Here is a 17381-nt window from a genome sequence, read left to right as displayed (position 1 = left end):
GTGAAGGAGACAGATCTGTGTTGTTGTTCAAGACGGCCTGGAACTCGCAAAGCTCCTGCTGCCTCGGCAGCTTGCATGACCAAGACGGACAGTCCAGGGGACTAATGGGGCTGTCAGTGCTGGGGCGGTGCCGACCCAAAGGGTCAGCACTTTGTCCACAGACGGAAGTGGCCCCGAGACCCTCACCTCTTTCTGTTTTTCTTGGTACCGGGTACTGAACTCACGACCTCCTGCTCGCCAGGCCCGCGCTCGCGCCACCAGCTGACCCCAGTCCTCCCTCACCGTGGCGCCCCCGTCCGGGGGATCGCTGTACTTAACGACCAGGCTCCGGAAGGCGCAGTGTCCTTCGGCAGCGCCCAGAGAGCGTCAGGCTCGGCTTTTCTTGGACAGGAATCTCCGTCTTTTTTATCGCCGTCCGGTCCAGGTCCCCAACACTGCCAGCAGCGCGCCCCTTCCGCCGTCCTGCGGGGCTCCCCGCGCCCGCGCCGTCTCCCCGCGCCTCCGGGTCCCGATTTCTGCCGAGGCGGCCTGACCCGCGGTGCGGCTCGGTCACCGCTGCGAGGCCTCCGGGCTGCCCGATCGCGTGGCTCGCGGCCGCGGCGCTGCTCCCGCCCCGTTCGCTCCGGCTGCGCAGGCCGGGCACCCGGCTCCTCCTCCGGCTCCGCTGCCCCAGCACCGCGGGCACCACCACGTCCCCGTCCGGTGCCCGCTCCGGCTCCCCGTCGCCCTCCACCGCTTTCCGGGTGTCAAAGGAACCCGGCGGCGCGCGCGGCGGAGAAAGCGCCGACCGCAGGCAGCCCGCGCCTCGCCGGAGCCCCACTTCCGCTTCCGGTCCGCGCGCGCCCCCGCGGCCCTCAATAAAGTTTTATTAGAACACGGTTGTGCTCTGTATTTACAGGAGGTCTCTGGCCCTTTCTGTGCAATGGTGGGCTTGAACGGAGTGGCGCGAGAGAATGTGCTCCGGAAAACTGACATAGTTATCATCTGATCCTTTACCAAAAATATGGCATGCAGTTGACCGCAGCAATGCATGATTGCAATCCTCTGGTTTGGGGGTCTGGGGTGCCTAAGTGGAAAGATCAAACCCAGCCTGGGCAACCTGGCAATCTAGCGAGACCTTGTCTCAAACATAAAAGCTTAAAAAAAAAAAAAAAGCTGGGGTTAGAGTTCAGCGCAAAAGCCCTGGTTTCAGTCCCCTGTACCTGATACAAAGACACACACCAGAAATTGACCTGCAAAGAAATCCCCAGTGGATGGGATTGGGGGTGCTGCTCAAGGATAGAGTGGCTGCCTAGGGTGTGAGACACCTTGGGGTCCATCCTCAGCACTGCATGCCAAAGAACAGAAGAAAATGAAGCAAAACAGGACAATTTTTTTGTATGTGTTTTGTTTTTCTGAGTCGGGATCTTGCTGTGTAGTGAAGGTTGGCCTTGAACTTGCTATGTAGCCCATGACGGTAGCCCACATGCCGGCTTCAGACCCACAGAGCTTCTCCTGCCTCAGCCTCCCGAGGCCTGGAATTGTTGGCCTCTGCCACCATTTGCAGCTTCTGACCTAGCAGTGCTGGACAAAGGCAAACCCAGACTTGTCCCAAAAACCCAGTTTTTGTTGTTGTTGTTGTCTTTTTTGTTTTTTCCGGTACTGGGGATCGAACTCACGACCGCACACTTGCAAGGCAGGCGCTTATGCCGCTGAGCTAAATCCCCAGCCCCTCAAAAACCCAGTTTTATTGTTTGTTTTGTTTTGGTTTGGTTTTCTTTTCTCTTCTTCTTCTTCTTCTTCTTCTTCTTCTTCTTCTTCTTCTATTTTGAGATACAGTCATATAGAAGCTATGATTGGGGGGAAATTCGGCACGTAGGACACAGGTTTAGGTGAAACCGTTATTGATACAACAGAGAAGTGAATAGAAAAAGAGGCCTTTATTGCGGGCACCAGAGGGCTGCAGGAGATGTAGGCACCCTCTGCTAGAACACAGGAATGCAGAAACTTCTACAGCTCTGGCCAGGGGAGGAGTTTGGGGTCAGGCAAGGGGGTCACGTTAGTAGCAGATTGGAGGTTACTTGGGAGCAGGGATAGACGTCCATCCTGGGGTCAGGGGAGAAGAAGAGGGAGCCTGGTGAGCTCCTGTTTCTGGGTCCTTTGCCATTTTGGACCAGTGCCAGTCATGATGGCTTGACAGAATACAAATAGGGATAAAAACCTGTCATTAAGTAGCTGACGTAATGTATACTAAATGTGCGGACCTCAGTGAGTTAACACATCCACACACCCCATCAGGACCTAGTAAAACATGAGACAAAGGAGAAGTCATTAACCAAATGAGAGAGTCCTTAGGGAAAAAAAAAAATGAAACAGCTTTCTAGAGATCAAAACCTACCTGCAACCAAGAGCATCTCAGCTTTCTGTCCCCACACTAAACACCCTATAAAAAGCCAACAGACCTAAACATCTCTGGCCTCTGCCTTATAGAACACCGCTGTCCAACCAGCAGAGAGCTTTGTTATTTGGTTTTGTTTTAGGTTTTTTTTTTTTTTTTTTTTTTTTGGTACCTGGACTTGAACTCAGAACCTTGCACTTACCAGGCAGGCGCTTATGCCACTGAGTTATAGCTCTGGCCTGAAAGCTTTTGGTTTATTCCTTCTAGAAAATATGCGTTTCTTCTTGGGACTTAGCTCAGTGGCTTAAGTGCTTGCCTGGCAAGTGCAAAGTCCTGAGTTCGATCCCCGGCACCAAGAAAAAGGAGGAGAAACAGTGGATCCTCTGCCGGTCAATTATATGCTCTTGGAGCAGCTGCTACTTTTAAATAGCAGCCAGGTCCCCAGCACTTTCTGATTAATCTCCCCCTCAATCCAGTAAGATGCTGGCCAGACGGGCAGCTGGATTCCTTTCTGATCTCCAGTTGCTGGGGTTCGGTGAAAGTGGAGAAGACACCTGAGGGCCCGTGGGTGGGGGGACTCCCCAGCGGGTACCCAATGGCTCCTCCATGGATCTGGGTAGCAGCCCAACAGCTCAGCTGGGTAACTGGTAGAAAAATCTCTGCTTATCTTTTGACCCACCGTGAAGTAAAGTGAAACATTTTTAGGGATCCCTGGTACCTCCTGCCCCAGAGTGACCTCAGATGACACTTGATGGAGCTGTCTCTTAGCACTCCATTAAGAGTTGAGCTACAGCCAGGTATGGTGCTGTGTGCCTGTAACTCCAGCACTCGGGAGGCTGAGGCAGGAGGATCGATGTGAGTTTGAGGCCAGCCTTGGCTACACAGTGAGCTCAAGGCCAGCCTGCACTGCAGAGCGAGATCCTGTCTCAGAAAGACCAAAGAGTGGTTGAGCTACAGGTTTGAAATTTTCTCTCTCAGCTAGTAAGACAGGCCCTTTTCTTCAGATATCTCTTGATAGAGTTTATAGGGCCAAGAGCAGTGAACACAATAACCCTCCAGACTTCCTGGAGAAGTTTTGCTAGGATAAAGGCCTAGTTCACAGGAAACTGCCCCCTCCGTTTTGTTTTTGTTTTTTTTTTTTCCTTGCTACTCTCTGGGAGTTCGCTTCACAACTCCTTGACTCTCTGGACAACTCTATTTAAACAAAAGCCAAATGGCGCCCCCACCTCTCTGTCCCAGCAGTCCAGCTGACACAGCTTGCAAAAGCCATTTGCCTTCATCAGAGAACAGCTATGAGACCAACAGCGATTTACACTTGCTAACTGAAGACCAAAGAGTGCGGGACTTCAGCTAAGAAGTATGAACCAGGGTCACAGGGTTAAGAGAGACCGGCAGGCCGTGGCCACTTTCAAAAGCACCTCTGCTTTTGAGTCTGCTGTGGCTGGCATTAGCCAGGGTCAACCTTGAGAGAAGCCCTTGGAGCCAAAAAAGTATTGTCACAGGTAAATACCTGCACCAGGGCAGAACGAAGCCTTGACAGGCCTCTGACCCCTCCACTCTTTAAAGTGCATACTTATCTCCAAACTGTCACCTGGTCTCTTCCCACGCCCAGACCTGGGCCCAGCAGTCTTAGCTGTGGCTTTCAAAGCCACTGGGGGCACCTGTAAGCCATTTCAAGATTAAAGCAATTTATCCGTGCGACCTTGCCTTGGAAGGTGCTTGCATTTACAGGGGGAACAGGTTTTTCTCTCTGGACTCCTCACCCCTGTAGCTTTTTGCAAGAGATGCCTGCGTGCTAATTGGCCACCCCAAAAAGTTCTGACTAGTGAGTTTATAATAAACTTCCAACAGGTTATTAGAGCTAGAGCTCCACTTGGCCAATATCTCTAGCAGTGCACTCTGATCTAAAGGGAACAAACACAAGTCTGTTGTTTGTTTCTTTAAACTGATTAAGATATCTAAATTGATTTTTTTTGGTGCTGGGACTCGAACTCAGGACCTCATGCTTGTCAGGCAAGCACTGAGCCACTGAGCTAAATCCCAGGCCCCTAGTTTTTTTTGTTTTGTTTTGTTTTTAATAGCTAAATCCACTTAAAAAGTCATAGGCTGAGGTTAAGAGATTTCAAACTCACATGAGACTTACAAATAGAAGCTTTAGGTTATATATGACTTAAACTGTATCTGTTTCTAAATATACATCTTCAAATGTATGCCCTACCTAGGTTGGTTTATACATAAACTCTCACGATACGAGTTTACATGGTTTTTGGTTCACATAGCCTAACAGTGGGTTAATTTCAATCAGTTGATAGGAAAATAAAGATGGTTTAATTTTTAATCAAGTGTTAATCAAATAGCTGTGGGGAAAAGGAACCCATCTCTACTGTTGGTGGGAGGGTAGCCTGGTGCAACCACTGTGGCAATCAGTGCGGAGGGTCCTCAGGAAAGGATAGTTAGAGGCTCCATTTGACCCAGCTATTCCCTTTCGGGGTATCTTCTCAGAATTTGAAACATCACCCATCATTGACATATGCGCACCCATGTTTACAGCGGTACAGTTTGTAATAGCTGAAGCTTGGAAATGTCCCAAGTGCCTGTCAACCAGCTAAGGGAAAAAAGAAGATGTGGGTTTTTTTTTTATACAGGCGAGTATTACTCAGGAAGAAAGAAGGATAAGCTTGTGACATTTCTCCATAAATGGATAAACCTTGAGACTAATCTCAAGTGAAATAAATCAGACACACGTTTAAATACTGCATGATCGCTGGTGTGGGAAACCAAAGGTGTAAATAAGGACTGAAATGTATAATAGATATTGGAAAATGGGAAGAAAATGTTCAACTGAGAAGGGGAACAAGGAGCCATGTGATCCCAGCACTCGGGAGGCTGAGGCAGGAGGATCACTGCGAGTTCGAGACAGCCTGGGCTGCAAAGTGAGCTCAAGGCCAGCCTGGACTGCACAGCGAGACCCTGCCTCAAAAAGATCTTTAAAAAGACAAATTGGTACTAGGGCTCGAACTTACAACCTCATGCTTGCCAGACAGGCACTTATGCTTGCTGAGCTAAATCCGCAAACCCAAGGCCCCAAGCTTTTGTAAATGAGCAGGGAGGAGGGGTGGAGAGGGGAGGGGAATGAGGAAAAAGCAAGATCTATCCTGTACGGTCCAGATTCCCCGGGACGAACACCAGCATTGTATATCTAAGATGTACCAGTGAAAGACAAAAAGCAGATGACAATCAAAATGATATAAAAGTTGGTTTATGAGGGCCGGGGTTTAGCTCAGCGGCGGAAGCACCTACCTGGCAAACTCGAGGTCCTGAGTTCGATCCACGGTACCTCCCCCCAAAAAACGTTGGTTTATAAATAGAAGGCCTTGCTTACCTGGCGTGAGACACAAAGTGTCAACAAGGACCAAACTGTACAGCAGATAATTCAAAGTAGGGGGAGAAGACCTTGGCATGGGAAGGGGAACGGGAGAAGGGGAGGGGAAAGGAGAGAAGGGAACAGAGAAGATGAAGTGAGGAGAGGGAACCAGCCGGTGAAGCAGCTTCTGTAAATGGGGAGGGAGAGGATCCGGGCCTGGAACCGGAAGAGAAAGAAGAGATTACATGGCGGACGGTACCAGGGCTGGCTCGAGATAAAGGGGGTCACCATGAGGTCTAAAGTGCACCAATCAAAGCTGATTGCAAAAAGATAAAAGGGATGGCTGTGATCAGAGAGTGCACAGATGGTTTCAAATGCTAGCTGCCAGGCTGAGTCACCTAGAGCGGTTGAGATAAGGGGAGACCCCTCGGGCCGCCAGAGTGGCTGGGCCAGATTCCCCTCGTGACTGCAAAAGCAGCTGCCTGCATCACAATCTGTCCACTTTCCCACTGACGGGCGACTTGTCCAGTGGTCCCACGGAGCCGCCCCAAACAGTTATTAAGTAAATGACTATAATATACTTAAATTGGCTTCTTTTCTTTTCTGTCTTTTTGAGACAGGATTTCACTAGGCAGTGCAGGCTGCCTTCCAATTCATTTTGTAGCTCAGGCTGACCTCAAACGCACAGCGATCCTCCTGCCTCAGCCTCCCAGGTGCTGGGACTACAGGTGTGCGCCACCACGCCTGGCGCAATAAGGTTTCTAATTAAAAGACGTTCTCGGGGCTGGGGATTTAGCTCAGCGGCATAAGCACCTGCCTTCCAACCAGGTGGTTGTGAGTTCGATCCCCAGTACCAATTACAAAAAAAAAGATGTTCTCAATTAAGCTTACAAAGCTAGATAAACAAGCATTTTCTTCTTATAGGTACTTAGTGTTTCTCATTGTTACACTTTTAGTTGCTAAAATTGCTTTTTAGTGTTCACTTGGGGGCAGATATACTAAAATTGGGTTTTAAAGGTTAAATCAAATGGAGGCTCATAAAATATTTTCAGTAAACAGTTGGTGACAACTTGTCTCAATTTATGAAGTTCCTTGCTATAAACATGTATATATGTTATACAGTAACATATATATGTATATTCTTAAACACACAAAGTAACCAAGCTTTGCCATATCTGTCTCAGTTTGATCCTCTCATCTGAAGCTCGCTTTATACCTACTGGGGTTAGTTAACATCTGTTGACACTAGTTTTAAAAACACTTTGCAATTACGCAGATGAGACTCACATCCTAGATAACAAATCTAGTTGTGGTCAACAACACCATTTGTAAGATGTGTAAGACAACATCTTTAAACATTTCCTTAAGCTTTTGCCTGTATGGTTTATACCCTATAAATCTGTTAAAAATCTAAATTTCACCTTAAATAAAAAACCAAATAGGATTTTAGCTAATTAGCTCAATGGGACAGTGCCTATGGGGCAAGCTGGCCGTCCTGAGCTCGAATTCCAGTACCAAATACCAAAAACAAACAAAACAATAGAGACAAGAGTTTCTATATATAACAGTGACACTATTGCTAACCTCATAATATATTAAATATAGGGGCTGGGGATTTAGCTCAGCGGCATAAGCACCTGCCTTGTAAGCAGGCGGTCGTGGGTTTGATCCCCAGTACCAACAAAAAGATAAAAAATACATATATATAATATATATATAAAATATATATAGTATATTAAATATATATAATATATGTGTTTCTCAAGCAGACGGGCCTTCAAACATTCAAAGTTAAAAAAAATCTTTATTATGCTGGTGACTTCCTGACTGGTTGTTGGTAATAGGACATTTTACAATTCTGACATGATTGTGTGACAGCTTTATAATCTGTGATTGCTAAGTGACAACTGCCAGCCCTTAAAACCTCTACGAGTACCTTACATAGGTCCCAGATCACTAAATATAAAATCTTTAGGATAAATTCTTTTTTTTTAATTTTAGAGAGATTAAAACAAAACAGGATAAATTCTTGGGGCTGGGGATTTAGCTCAGTGGCATAAGCACCTGCCTTGCAAGCAGGTGGTCGTGAGTTTGATCCCTGGTACTGATAAAAAGGAAAAAGACAAAAACAAAACAAAACAAAAGGATAAATTCTTGAGTATAAAAGTCCAACTCCTTTTTCCTGTCTCCTAATCGGCTAATAAAATTAAATTAACTATGTATCTACAGTGAAGATGCTTGTTCAAGATAACAGATCTCTATATAAACAAAGACGATACAGAAGCTGTCAAGCCAGCCCTCACAGCCTGACCTGAGAGCTGTCTATTTTCAATTTTCTCTTTCCCCTCATCACCCCAAAATTTCATCTTTTTTATTCGGCTACCAGGAATTGAACTCATGAACTCATGCTTGTCAGGCAGGCATTGTGCTGTCAAGTTATATTCCTCCACATCCTCCCAAAAAAAGTTCAAAAGAAAATTTTAAAAGCATGCAATATATTTTAAAAGCTTATTAAGAGTCAGTGTTTGTCCCTAAAATGCCACTTTCAGGTTTTATTTCACATTCTTTTTTATTTTATTTTATTTTATTTTTTGGTCTTTTTCCTTTTTATTGGTACCGGGGATCGAACTCACGACTGCCTGCTTGCAAGGCGGGTGCTTATGCCGCTGAGCTAAATCCCCAGCTCCTCTTTTTTATTTTTTAAAAATATGTATTTTTGAAACAAGCAAACAAATATATTTTGTTTTGTCTTTTTGAGGCAGGATTTCTATGCAGTTCAGGCTGGCCTGCAACCCACGGTGACCCTCCTGCCTCTGCCCCCTGAGTGCTAGGATTACAGGTGTGCACCCCAAACCTGGCCCTGGTTTTATTTTACAAACTTGGGGCTGATTGGAAACATTTTTAAAGGTTAACTTTTATTCTACAGTGTCTCCTGGATCTCCAAGAACCCTACTGTCTGAGGGCTCAGCCCAAAAAGATATTTATAGACTCCTCTCCTCAAAAACAAACAAACAAACAAACTCGTCACCTTTCATTTGGGCTGGGTTAGAAGGATACACAGATAGGAAGCCATGCACAGTTCTGACATACGTGGTTGATGTTTTTCTCCTAAACCACTTCACTGACCAAGCACACTTCTTAAGGTAAAATGGTTTACGTTTCCTTAAAAAAATAAAGGAGCCAGCCACTTGCCATACTCCAGCCAATGCAGGACATTTTCCAGAAGGTTTTCCATTATTCACGAGAAAACTCTCAAAATTCATGCCTGATAAGAGACTCCCCCTACTGCAGGTGAAAGACCCTAAAAGCCACTGCCCGAGTAGGCGAGCCTCCTCCAGGCCCGCTGGGGCGTTTTCTGGGGCAGCTGGGACTGCAGCCCAGAGGCCAAAGGAAACCACGTTCACCCCGCTGCCCTCAGGAGGAGGCAGGGGCAATGCACGGTTCTTGATTGCAATTGCGCCCACAAAGAGAGAAAGGATCCCACAAAGCGCAGAGTTCTCATCATGGCACCCCCCATGGGCACAGACCAGGGCACACCGTGGCCGCTGCTGGGAGGACAAGCAGGGTGGTCTTGAACTCACAGCGATCCTCCTGCCTCAGCCTTGGGGTGCTGGGTTACAGGTGTGCGCCACCTTCCTGGCTCCCACATTTTTTCTGTTTGTTTCAGGTGAAATATTTCCTGTCTTCCTACTGTAGACATACCTGTGTGGTATACTGTTGCAAGCTAAAAGACAAAAGCAAACAAAACTTTACTCGTTAACAAAAAAAAAAAAAGCAATTTTTTTCTATATACAGACATAGAGAGGTATCCATTCACAAGTGAGAAGACTTGGATAATAAAGGACCCATCAATTATGTTACAAGGCTCCAACTAAACCTATTTTATTAAAAAAAATGTGATAAACTTCCCTGATTCTTTACTTTCAGGCTTTGACTGAATTCAGAAATTCCTAACTTTTGGATGGTTCGCTGTGCAAACTCAGCCTTGTTTAAAAAAAGACAAAACTTAGAGTTTGTAATAAAAAGAAATAATAAATAAATATCCTATCTAACAGTCTCCGGCTGTTCTCCATGATAAGATGTACTCTAGACAAAAACAAGCCAAGGCTGGGCTCAAACTTGAGATTCTCCTGCCTCAGCCTCCTGAGTGCTGGGCTCACAGGTATGCTCCATCCAGCTCACTTTAAACCTCGCTCCCTGCCAGGTCACCTTGACAACTTGGTGATGGCCTTTGGAGAATCACTTGTGGTTAAACAGTGCTCATCTGGGTGGGGGGGCTGCAAATTAACTGCAAGTGAAACTCAGCTGACTTAATGGCCAGCCCTTTATTTGGAAGCCCTGGCAGGAGGAGGGGACTTTCTTTTCCTTTGCGGATCCAAGGTGGACGGACGGACGCTGTGTTTTCACTTCATTCTGTGGCAGGAAGGTGATTCCTGGAGCTTTGTCCCTTTCTCTAGGGCCATCGTGGTAATGGCCGTGGGACCTGCTGGGTGAAGAGGTCCTGTGACCACTATAGAGGGGATCATCTGGGCTCTGTCTACTCAGATCTGGCTTCTTCCACAAACCATTTCTGAGACGCAATTTTTTTTTTTTTTTGCTGGTATTCAGATTTATCCCAGAGGCTTTGAACTGAGCTACATCCCCAGCCCTACTCTGTTTTAAGGCAGGGCTCACTAAATTGCTGAGTCCTCTAGCTTGAGGCACAGCTTGTCATCCTCCTGACTCAGCCTCCCAGAATGCTGGGATTACAAGTGTGAACCACTGTACCTGGTGGTTTTTCCCTTTTTAACTGAGGGACGGAGCAGGGAAAGAGGTACAATATTCTACATGATGCATGCAGTTTGTTTTTTTGCTGTTCGTATGTGAAGTCTGAGCAGCTCGCAGCCACTCATACTCACTTCTGTGTCTGTGGCTGCATCCGGGCTGCAGAGGCGGAGGTGGCAGACGTCAGGAGGCTGCAGGGCCCACAAAGCCTACAATATTTACACCCTGAGCTGGATGCAGAGGTGCATGCCTCTCATCCCAGCATCCTAGGAGGCTGGGGCAGGAGGACTCAAGTCCAAGCCCAGCCTGGCCCAACTAAAGACACAGCAAGACCCTACTCAAAGTAAAAGTAAGCAGGGCTGGGAATGTAGCTCATGGTGAGGGCCCTGGGTTCAACCCTAGTAACACACACACAGAGAAGAAATAAAACAAAACACCTAAGTGTGTGTTGCTTTGAACTCTATCTTTCCAGGGAAATCAACTAAGCTACAGCTCAGTCTTTTGACTTTAAATTTCCAGAGTGTCACCAAGTTGCTGCATTGCCCAGGTAAGACTCAGATTTGCCATCCTCCTGCCTCAGGCTCCCAAAGGACTGGAAAGACTCCTGGTCTTGCAAAACAGCTACATTTTTCTTTTCTCGTGAGCCATCTGTGTGTGCGCAATATGTCACATTGAGGTTTTATTATTTTGCTTTTCCCTGACGACTAATGAAGTGACCAGCTTCGGGATGGGTCCTGCGCCCATGAAGGGCGTGTTTGAAGCTTTTGTCTACTTCAAAAAAAGGCATGGTCTGTCTTCTATTAATTTGAGGCGTTCCCTGTGTTGTGGACAGAGGCCAGCCCCGGAGGCGGCTGTGGTCTTGGGTTTGTCCTGTGAGCCCTGAGAACCCCCCAAGGGTGACTCCGGTGGTCAGGATTGGACTCTGATAAGCTGGCTGAGTGGCAGCTAGAAGCTGTATCCCGGGGGTGTCCCTGGTGAGACTGCCTGCTGAAGCACAGGGTGCAGGGGTGGGTGGCCTGCCCTCTCCAGAGGGCTGGAGTTCCCGGGATTCCATTGCTGGCCCGGGCGAGTCCCTGGAGTTGACAGTTTCCTGGTTCCATGATAGAAGTGTCCTTGCTGCTGTAGCTTTGGTGACAGACAGCCTGGGGCCTCTGTGGAGCTCTGACAATTTGTTCGACATCTAGGGTGACTCAGCTGTGTTTTTGGTTTTGTTTTCTGTTGCAGTTCTGGGGACCGGACTCAGCCTCTGAAGTGAGCTACGTCCCCAGCTCTTTTGTAATGTTTTATTTTGAGACAGTCTTCTAAATCCCTCTGTCCCCCAAGCTGGGCTTGCTCCTCCTGCCTTGTGCCCCCAGAGGATGGGAATAGGTCTGTGCCATCGGCGCAGGTCTGTCAGCATCTCTCATGGGAAACCAGGGATGGTGATGGGGAACTGGGATTGGGGTGGATTCCTATCATCCCAGGACTTGGGAGGCTGAGGCAGGAGAATTGCTATTAGTTGAAGGCCAGTCTGGACTATACTGTGAGGTTGCCTCAAAACACAAAACAAAAGCAAACAAAAAGGATTGTGTGTCTAGTTCTTCTAAATATATTTATATCTGCACAAGTGTGGCTGCTGGATCACGTAATGGTACCTTTAATGTCTGGGAGAACTTTCCGCTGTTTTCCACACTGTCTATGGCATTTTACAGCGCTCCCAGCAGTGCACAGGTTGTCCTACTCTTCGAATCCTTAATTATCATTCATTTACTTATTTTTACAATATTAGGAATTGAGCCAGGGCCTCTGCACTGGGCCCTACCCCCAGGCTTTTTTAAAAAAATTCTTTTTTTACAATGGAATATTACTCAGAAAAAAAATTATTTTTTGAGACAAGGTGTCTCTAAATCACTAAATTGTCCAGGCTGGGATCCTGTCTCAGCTCCCCAAGCGCTGAGTACAGGATTGTACCACCACGCTTGGCCTCTGTCCCTTTTGTTTTATTTTTATTTTGGCATTGGGAATTGAACTCATGACCTCGAGCTTGCCAGGCAGGCGCTGTGCTGCTGAGCTATATCCCGGCTCTTCCTTTTGTTTGAATGTCTTTTTGGTTTTTGAATGGGTCCCGCTAAGTTATCCTGCCGGGCGAGGAGTCACACTGATTGATCCTCATGTTTCACTCCCTAAGTGCTACAGGTGTGGGCCACCACGCGTGGCCCGGCCTCCCCATATGATGAAAATCATGGCGCTAACTACAAATCCCTTACTTGCTACAAATCATCCTGAAGATTTTCCGGAGTAGCTGCTCCGAGCCCCGATCCACCCAAGAGGGTGCTGAGGTCTAACTCAAATGGCATGCTCAAGGTAGTCCAGTGAGCAGACAGTGTAGGTGTTAGGTTGGAGCTGAGGGCTTTAACTCGAGTCCTCACCGGCTGTAGCCCTTTGGGAGGTTCGCTGCTTTATCTTCTTGAGTACCCAGAGAATGAATGAGAATCTCTAGTGCCCTGGCGCAGCACCCCCGCCCCTCCAAGCCAAGCAAAAAAAAAAAAAACAGAAGGCGGAGGTGGCGCTTGGGCGAGCCCACTGCTTTGCGCTAGGAGGGGGTGCGCGCCCACCGTACGCATGCGCACTCTCTGCGCACGACCCGCTCCGCTGACTGCCCGCATATGGTACGGCCTCTCTGTGCGCGGTACGGCCGACTTTCCCCTGCGCCTGGGCCAGGGTGGTACGCGCTGCCTCCTCTGACCGCCCCTCCCAGTTGGTTTCCGCGCGAAAAGCCCGGGCCTCCTGCACTGCTGCTGCGTCTGCTGGAGCCTTCGGGATGCCGGCCCGCACCGCCCCGGCCCGAGTGCCCGCGCTGGCCACTCCAGCCATCTCCCTGCCCGACGATGTCCGCAGGCGGTAGGTGTTGCGGAGTGGGGTTGTGGCAGCCATCCGCTCGGTGAAGGGGGGAATCCAGGCAAGACGCCGCGGCGGGGGTTTGCTCCCCCTCTGGGTGGCCCGTGGCCGGCGCTGACAGTAGGGCGCGCATGCGCAGGCTGGCGGCGCGGCGCTTGGCAGTGGCGGTTGGCGCGGGCACCGAGGCACTTCCGGCCGCGCGCTCCGTTGGCCTTTTGGCGCCAAAATGGGCTGCGGCTCCTCTGAGCTTCCTGGTGCCCAGAAACTTGGGGTGCGGGGTCTCTTCAGACCCCGACGTACAGAAAGCCTTGAGTTCATCCCGGGGTGGGGGGTTCCTCTTCTCTTTCCTGGGCACGCAGGAAGTGGGCAACCGCGGCCTCCGGACCGGACCCCCAGCCCTGGGACTCTGTCCTCCACTTCCGGTGCCGGGCCGAGCCCCGGGAGTGTTCTGGGGTCTCCTTGGCATTCCGGGAGTTGTCCATCCCGATAGCGATCTGTAGAGGCGGACGTCACCGGTGGGGGGAGAGGGTAGCGGTGACAGAAGTTGGCAAGTCCGGTCCCCCTGGGGTCCCCTTGGGGTCCCCAGTGTCCCCGGGGACCACTGTGCTGCCAGGAGCCCTTTTGTTTTTGGGGTTTCGAGACAGGGCCTCTTGATAGCCCAGGCTGGCTTCTAACTTCTGCCTGGTCCTGGTCCCTCAGCTTCTTTGGACTCGTGAGGTTGCAAGTGTGTGCCATCACACCTGGCTTACTTGGTTCTTTTCGGGACCAGGTGCCTCTGTGTAGTTCAGTGTGGCCTTGGACTCGACAGAAATCCTCCCGCCTCAGCTTTTCAGGTGCTGGGGCTACAGGCGTGTGCCATCATGCCTAGGAAGGAGCCCTTCGTGTGCATCTTGGGACTAGGGCCAGAGCATCGTGCACGGGGAATGCCCCTGCTACACTCGCGGTGCCCAGGATTCCGCGGGCACCCAAGAATCTTGCCAGTTTAGAAAACTAGCTGTGCTCTGCAGCGGCCATGGGAAGAGTGGACATGGCGGCCAGTGGTGGGGACCTGAGTCCTGTAGTTTGCATCTCGTGGGACTGGCGGGAAAACTGGCCCCGGGAGTCACGATCCTGAAAGACACCAGTTCATTCTTGAAAACGTGTTCCACATGAGCTGTGCATTAGTCACCTGAATCTTGACCGGAATTGCACAGTCCTGACCGGATCTACTGACCTGCTCTGGCCATGTCTTCCATGGGCTTGCTCACGTGGTCCACTGCAGACCTGGCCTGTGGGGGAGGGGGTGAAGTGGGAATGGGCAGCTGCCCTCAGCCCCTCAAAGTACTTCTTGTTTAATGAGACGGAGTCTTGCTGTGTAGTCCAGGCTGGCCTCAAACACCTGGCGATCCTCCTGCCTCGGCCTCTCCAGTGCTAGGATCAGAAGTGTGCACCATAACAGTTGGCTCTTTTCTAATATACTCTTAATAGCTCATTAGCTGTGTAACACTAGAAAGTATTTTCAGCACTTTCAACTTTTTTTATTGATACCGGGGATCAGACCCAGGACCATGCACTTGCAAGGTAGGCACTTATGCTGCTGAGCTAAGTCCCAAGCCCACTTTTTCTTTAACTTTTAAGTGTGATATGCTATAAAACTCTTAAAATCATGTCTCTCAGGGTAAGTCAGTTTGCTGCGTGATTTTCTTACCCTGTTCAGACAGCAACAGTTGCCCAGCAAAAAATGGTCTCTAGCTTGTCTGCTGCTACCACTCGGGGCTGGTTGTTACGAAGCAGACACTTGTTGTGGTGGGCCAAGGGCTGGAGCACGCTCGCCGAGCGCGGGCATGAGGTCCTGCGTCCCCTGCCATGTGTGTAGGGCTTGTCTTGCGCTCTTCTCCCAGCACCTGGGCATTCAGTGCGTGGCCGGGGGCTGCGCTGGGCCAGCTGGTGGAGCTGGAAGCCGTGCGCCTTTCCCGAAGCTGCCTGCTGCCCATCTTGTGTGTGCGTGTGTGTCTGCACAGCAGAGACCTTCGAGCTGAGCTGTGTCTTTTTTATTTTTTGTGGCAGGGTCTCGCTATGCTGTTCAGCCTGGTCTTGAGCTCACTTTGTAGCTCAGGCTGGTCTTGAACTTGATTCTCCTACCTCAACCTCCTAGGTGTTGGGATTACAGGTGTGAGCCGCCACATCTGGCTATCACCATCTTTTTTTAAATTTGGTTTTTAAATCATGTGACAGGGTATGCTCCGTTGCCCAGGCTGGACTCCCTCTTACCTCAGCCTCCCAAGTGCTGGGTCACAGGCGTGTTGGCCTGTCCTTGACCCTGTCCATTCATTATATTTTGGGGGTTACCAGCAATCCAACTTAGGACCCCACGTTCGCTAGGCAGGTGCTGCACTGCTGAGCTATATCCCTGGCTTGTGTCCATTCGTTCTTAAACTTTTCCCTCAGGAAAACAGTTGGGTCCCTCCAGTGAGGATGTTAGAATTTTTTTTTTTTTGAACTTTCTTTTGGTGGCGCTGAGCATAGTCCTGTGCCTGAGTTCCCTCCCCAGCCCGGAGGGTGTTGGTTCTGAATGCACACAGCCTGCTGCCGCTGCCTGTTGCTTCAAGGACTGGCAGAGAACGTATCTGCCTTCCTGGTGGGCTATGCGGTGGGTAGACTTTGCTGCCACCCTTTCTATGAAGCTGGGATTTACCTTACTGATTGAGCTTTGGCCTTTGTGCAGTTGACTGGGTTTTGTGATTGGATTAAACTGGGTCTGCTGAAGCCTTAACTTTAATGGTGTGACCTACTGCAGGGATGCTGAACAGGGCGAAACTCACTTAGGCCCCCCCACCCCCTGTAGTTTGCTTGCAGAGTTGGAGATTCCTGGGCTTGAATTTGTGATCTGGGGACCTGTGATCTGTGGTTTCTGTGATTTGTGGTCTGGGATTATAGGCTGGCGCCTCCATACCTGGCTGAAAAATCTGGAATTTCTGGTGCTTAGTTTTAACTTGTTGCCAGAGCATACAAACTATGTAGATTAGATCAAACAATGTCTTTTTTTGTTGTTGTGCAGAGAAAGGAGCCCAAGGCTTCGTGCAGCACGTGCTTTACCACTGAATTATTCCCTGGCCCAAACTTCCACTGATTATGTCACAGGTCTGTAGTTCAGAAATCTGTGCTTTCCACCAGGTCCAAAAGCCTCTGCTGAGCTGGTTGAGGTGGCAGACACCTGTGATCCTGGTGCTTGGGACTGAGGCAGGAGAGTTGCTGTGAGTCTAGCCACATAGTGAGACCTTGTGTTTTGTTTTTGTACGGTGGATTAAACCCATGACTTTGTGCTTGCCAGTTGCCAGTCAGGTGCTTCCACCACTGAGCTGAATCCCCAGCTGAGACTTTTTTTTTTTGCCTTTTTCTTTATTATCGGTACCAGGGAATTGAACTCACAACCACACACTTGCAAGGCAGGCGCTTATGGTCCTGAGCTAAATCCCCAGCCCTCAGCTGAGACTTTTTATAAACCCCTCTCCCGGCAAATCTGATGGCTATATTTCCTCATGGAGGCTCGGAGCACCTTGTTTTCTTTTTGTGTGGGGTTGGTGGAATTCCGTTTGTTGTGGTTGGGAAACTGGGGTCTCCATTTTTCACGCTGGCTCTAAACTGAGGGCCTCCTTCCCCTCGTGGATGCAGGTCCATCCATGGCCAGCCCCTCAGGGGAGTCCTCCGTGCCGACCTCCTCTGGTGGCTGCTTTTTATTTTTCTTTTGAGACAGGGTCTGCCTATATGTTTCAGTCTGGCTTTAAATTCCCTCTGTAGCCCAGACCAGTCCTCCTGCCTCAGCCTCCGGGGTGCTGGCAATGCCGTGTGGCATTGGAGGCGCCAGTCCTGCTTTTGAAACGCAGATGGCGGGCTCTCCGCTTTCATCAGAGCGGGTAGATTAGATCTCATCTCGGGTCTCCTCCTGGGGGACTCTGACCTCAGTCACACTGCAGGCCTTCTGCTGCCTGAAGCTACCTCATGGCTCCAGGCAGGGTCTGC

General features: G+C 49.4%; 1 protein-coding gene across 4 annotated transcripts in view; it reads left to right on the top strand.

The window, feature by feature from the left end:
* Positions 1 to 10038: 10038 nt before the first annotated feature.
* The window catches only part of Dnmt1 (DNA methyltransferase 1), a 36538-nt gene continuing 29195 nt past the window's right edge, over positions 10039 to 17381 (top strand). For 2 of the 4 annotated variants that reach the window (XM_063228629.1, XM_063228628.1), the window contains exons 1-2: positions 10039 to 10167; positions 10978 to 11052. Coding sequence is in view for 1 of the 4 variants with exons in the window: in XM_003460864.5 (XP_003460912.3) it covers positions 13306 to 13385 (80 nt within the window). In the remaining 3 variants the exon portion in view is untranslated. Of the gene's footprint in view, positions 10168 to 10977; positions 11053 to 13224; positions 13386 to 17381 lie in introns of those variants that run through there. The other 2 variants (XM_063228627.1, XM_003460864.5) reach the window with 2 other exon arrangements.

The sequence above is a fragment of the Cavia porcellus genome, unplaced genomic scaffold, assembly GCF_034190915.1.
Source record: "Cavia porcellus strain 051 isolate PalLab524CR breed Dunkin Hartley unplaced genomic scaffold, mCavPor4.1 scaffold_17, whole genome shotgun sequence".
In the NCBI taxonomy this organism is placed as follows: domain Eukaryota; kingdom Metazoa; phylum Chordata; class Mammalia; order Rodentia; family Caviidae; genus Cavia; species Cavia porcellus.
This window is presented reverse-complemented; position numbering and strand designations above follow the sequence as displayed.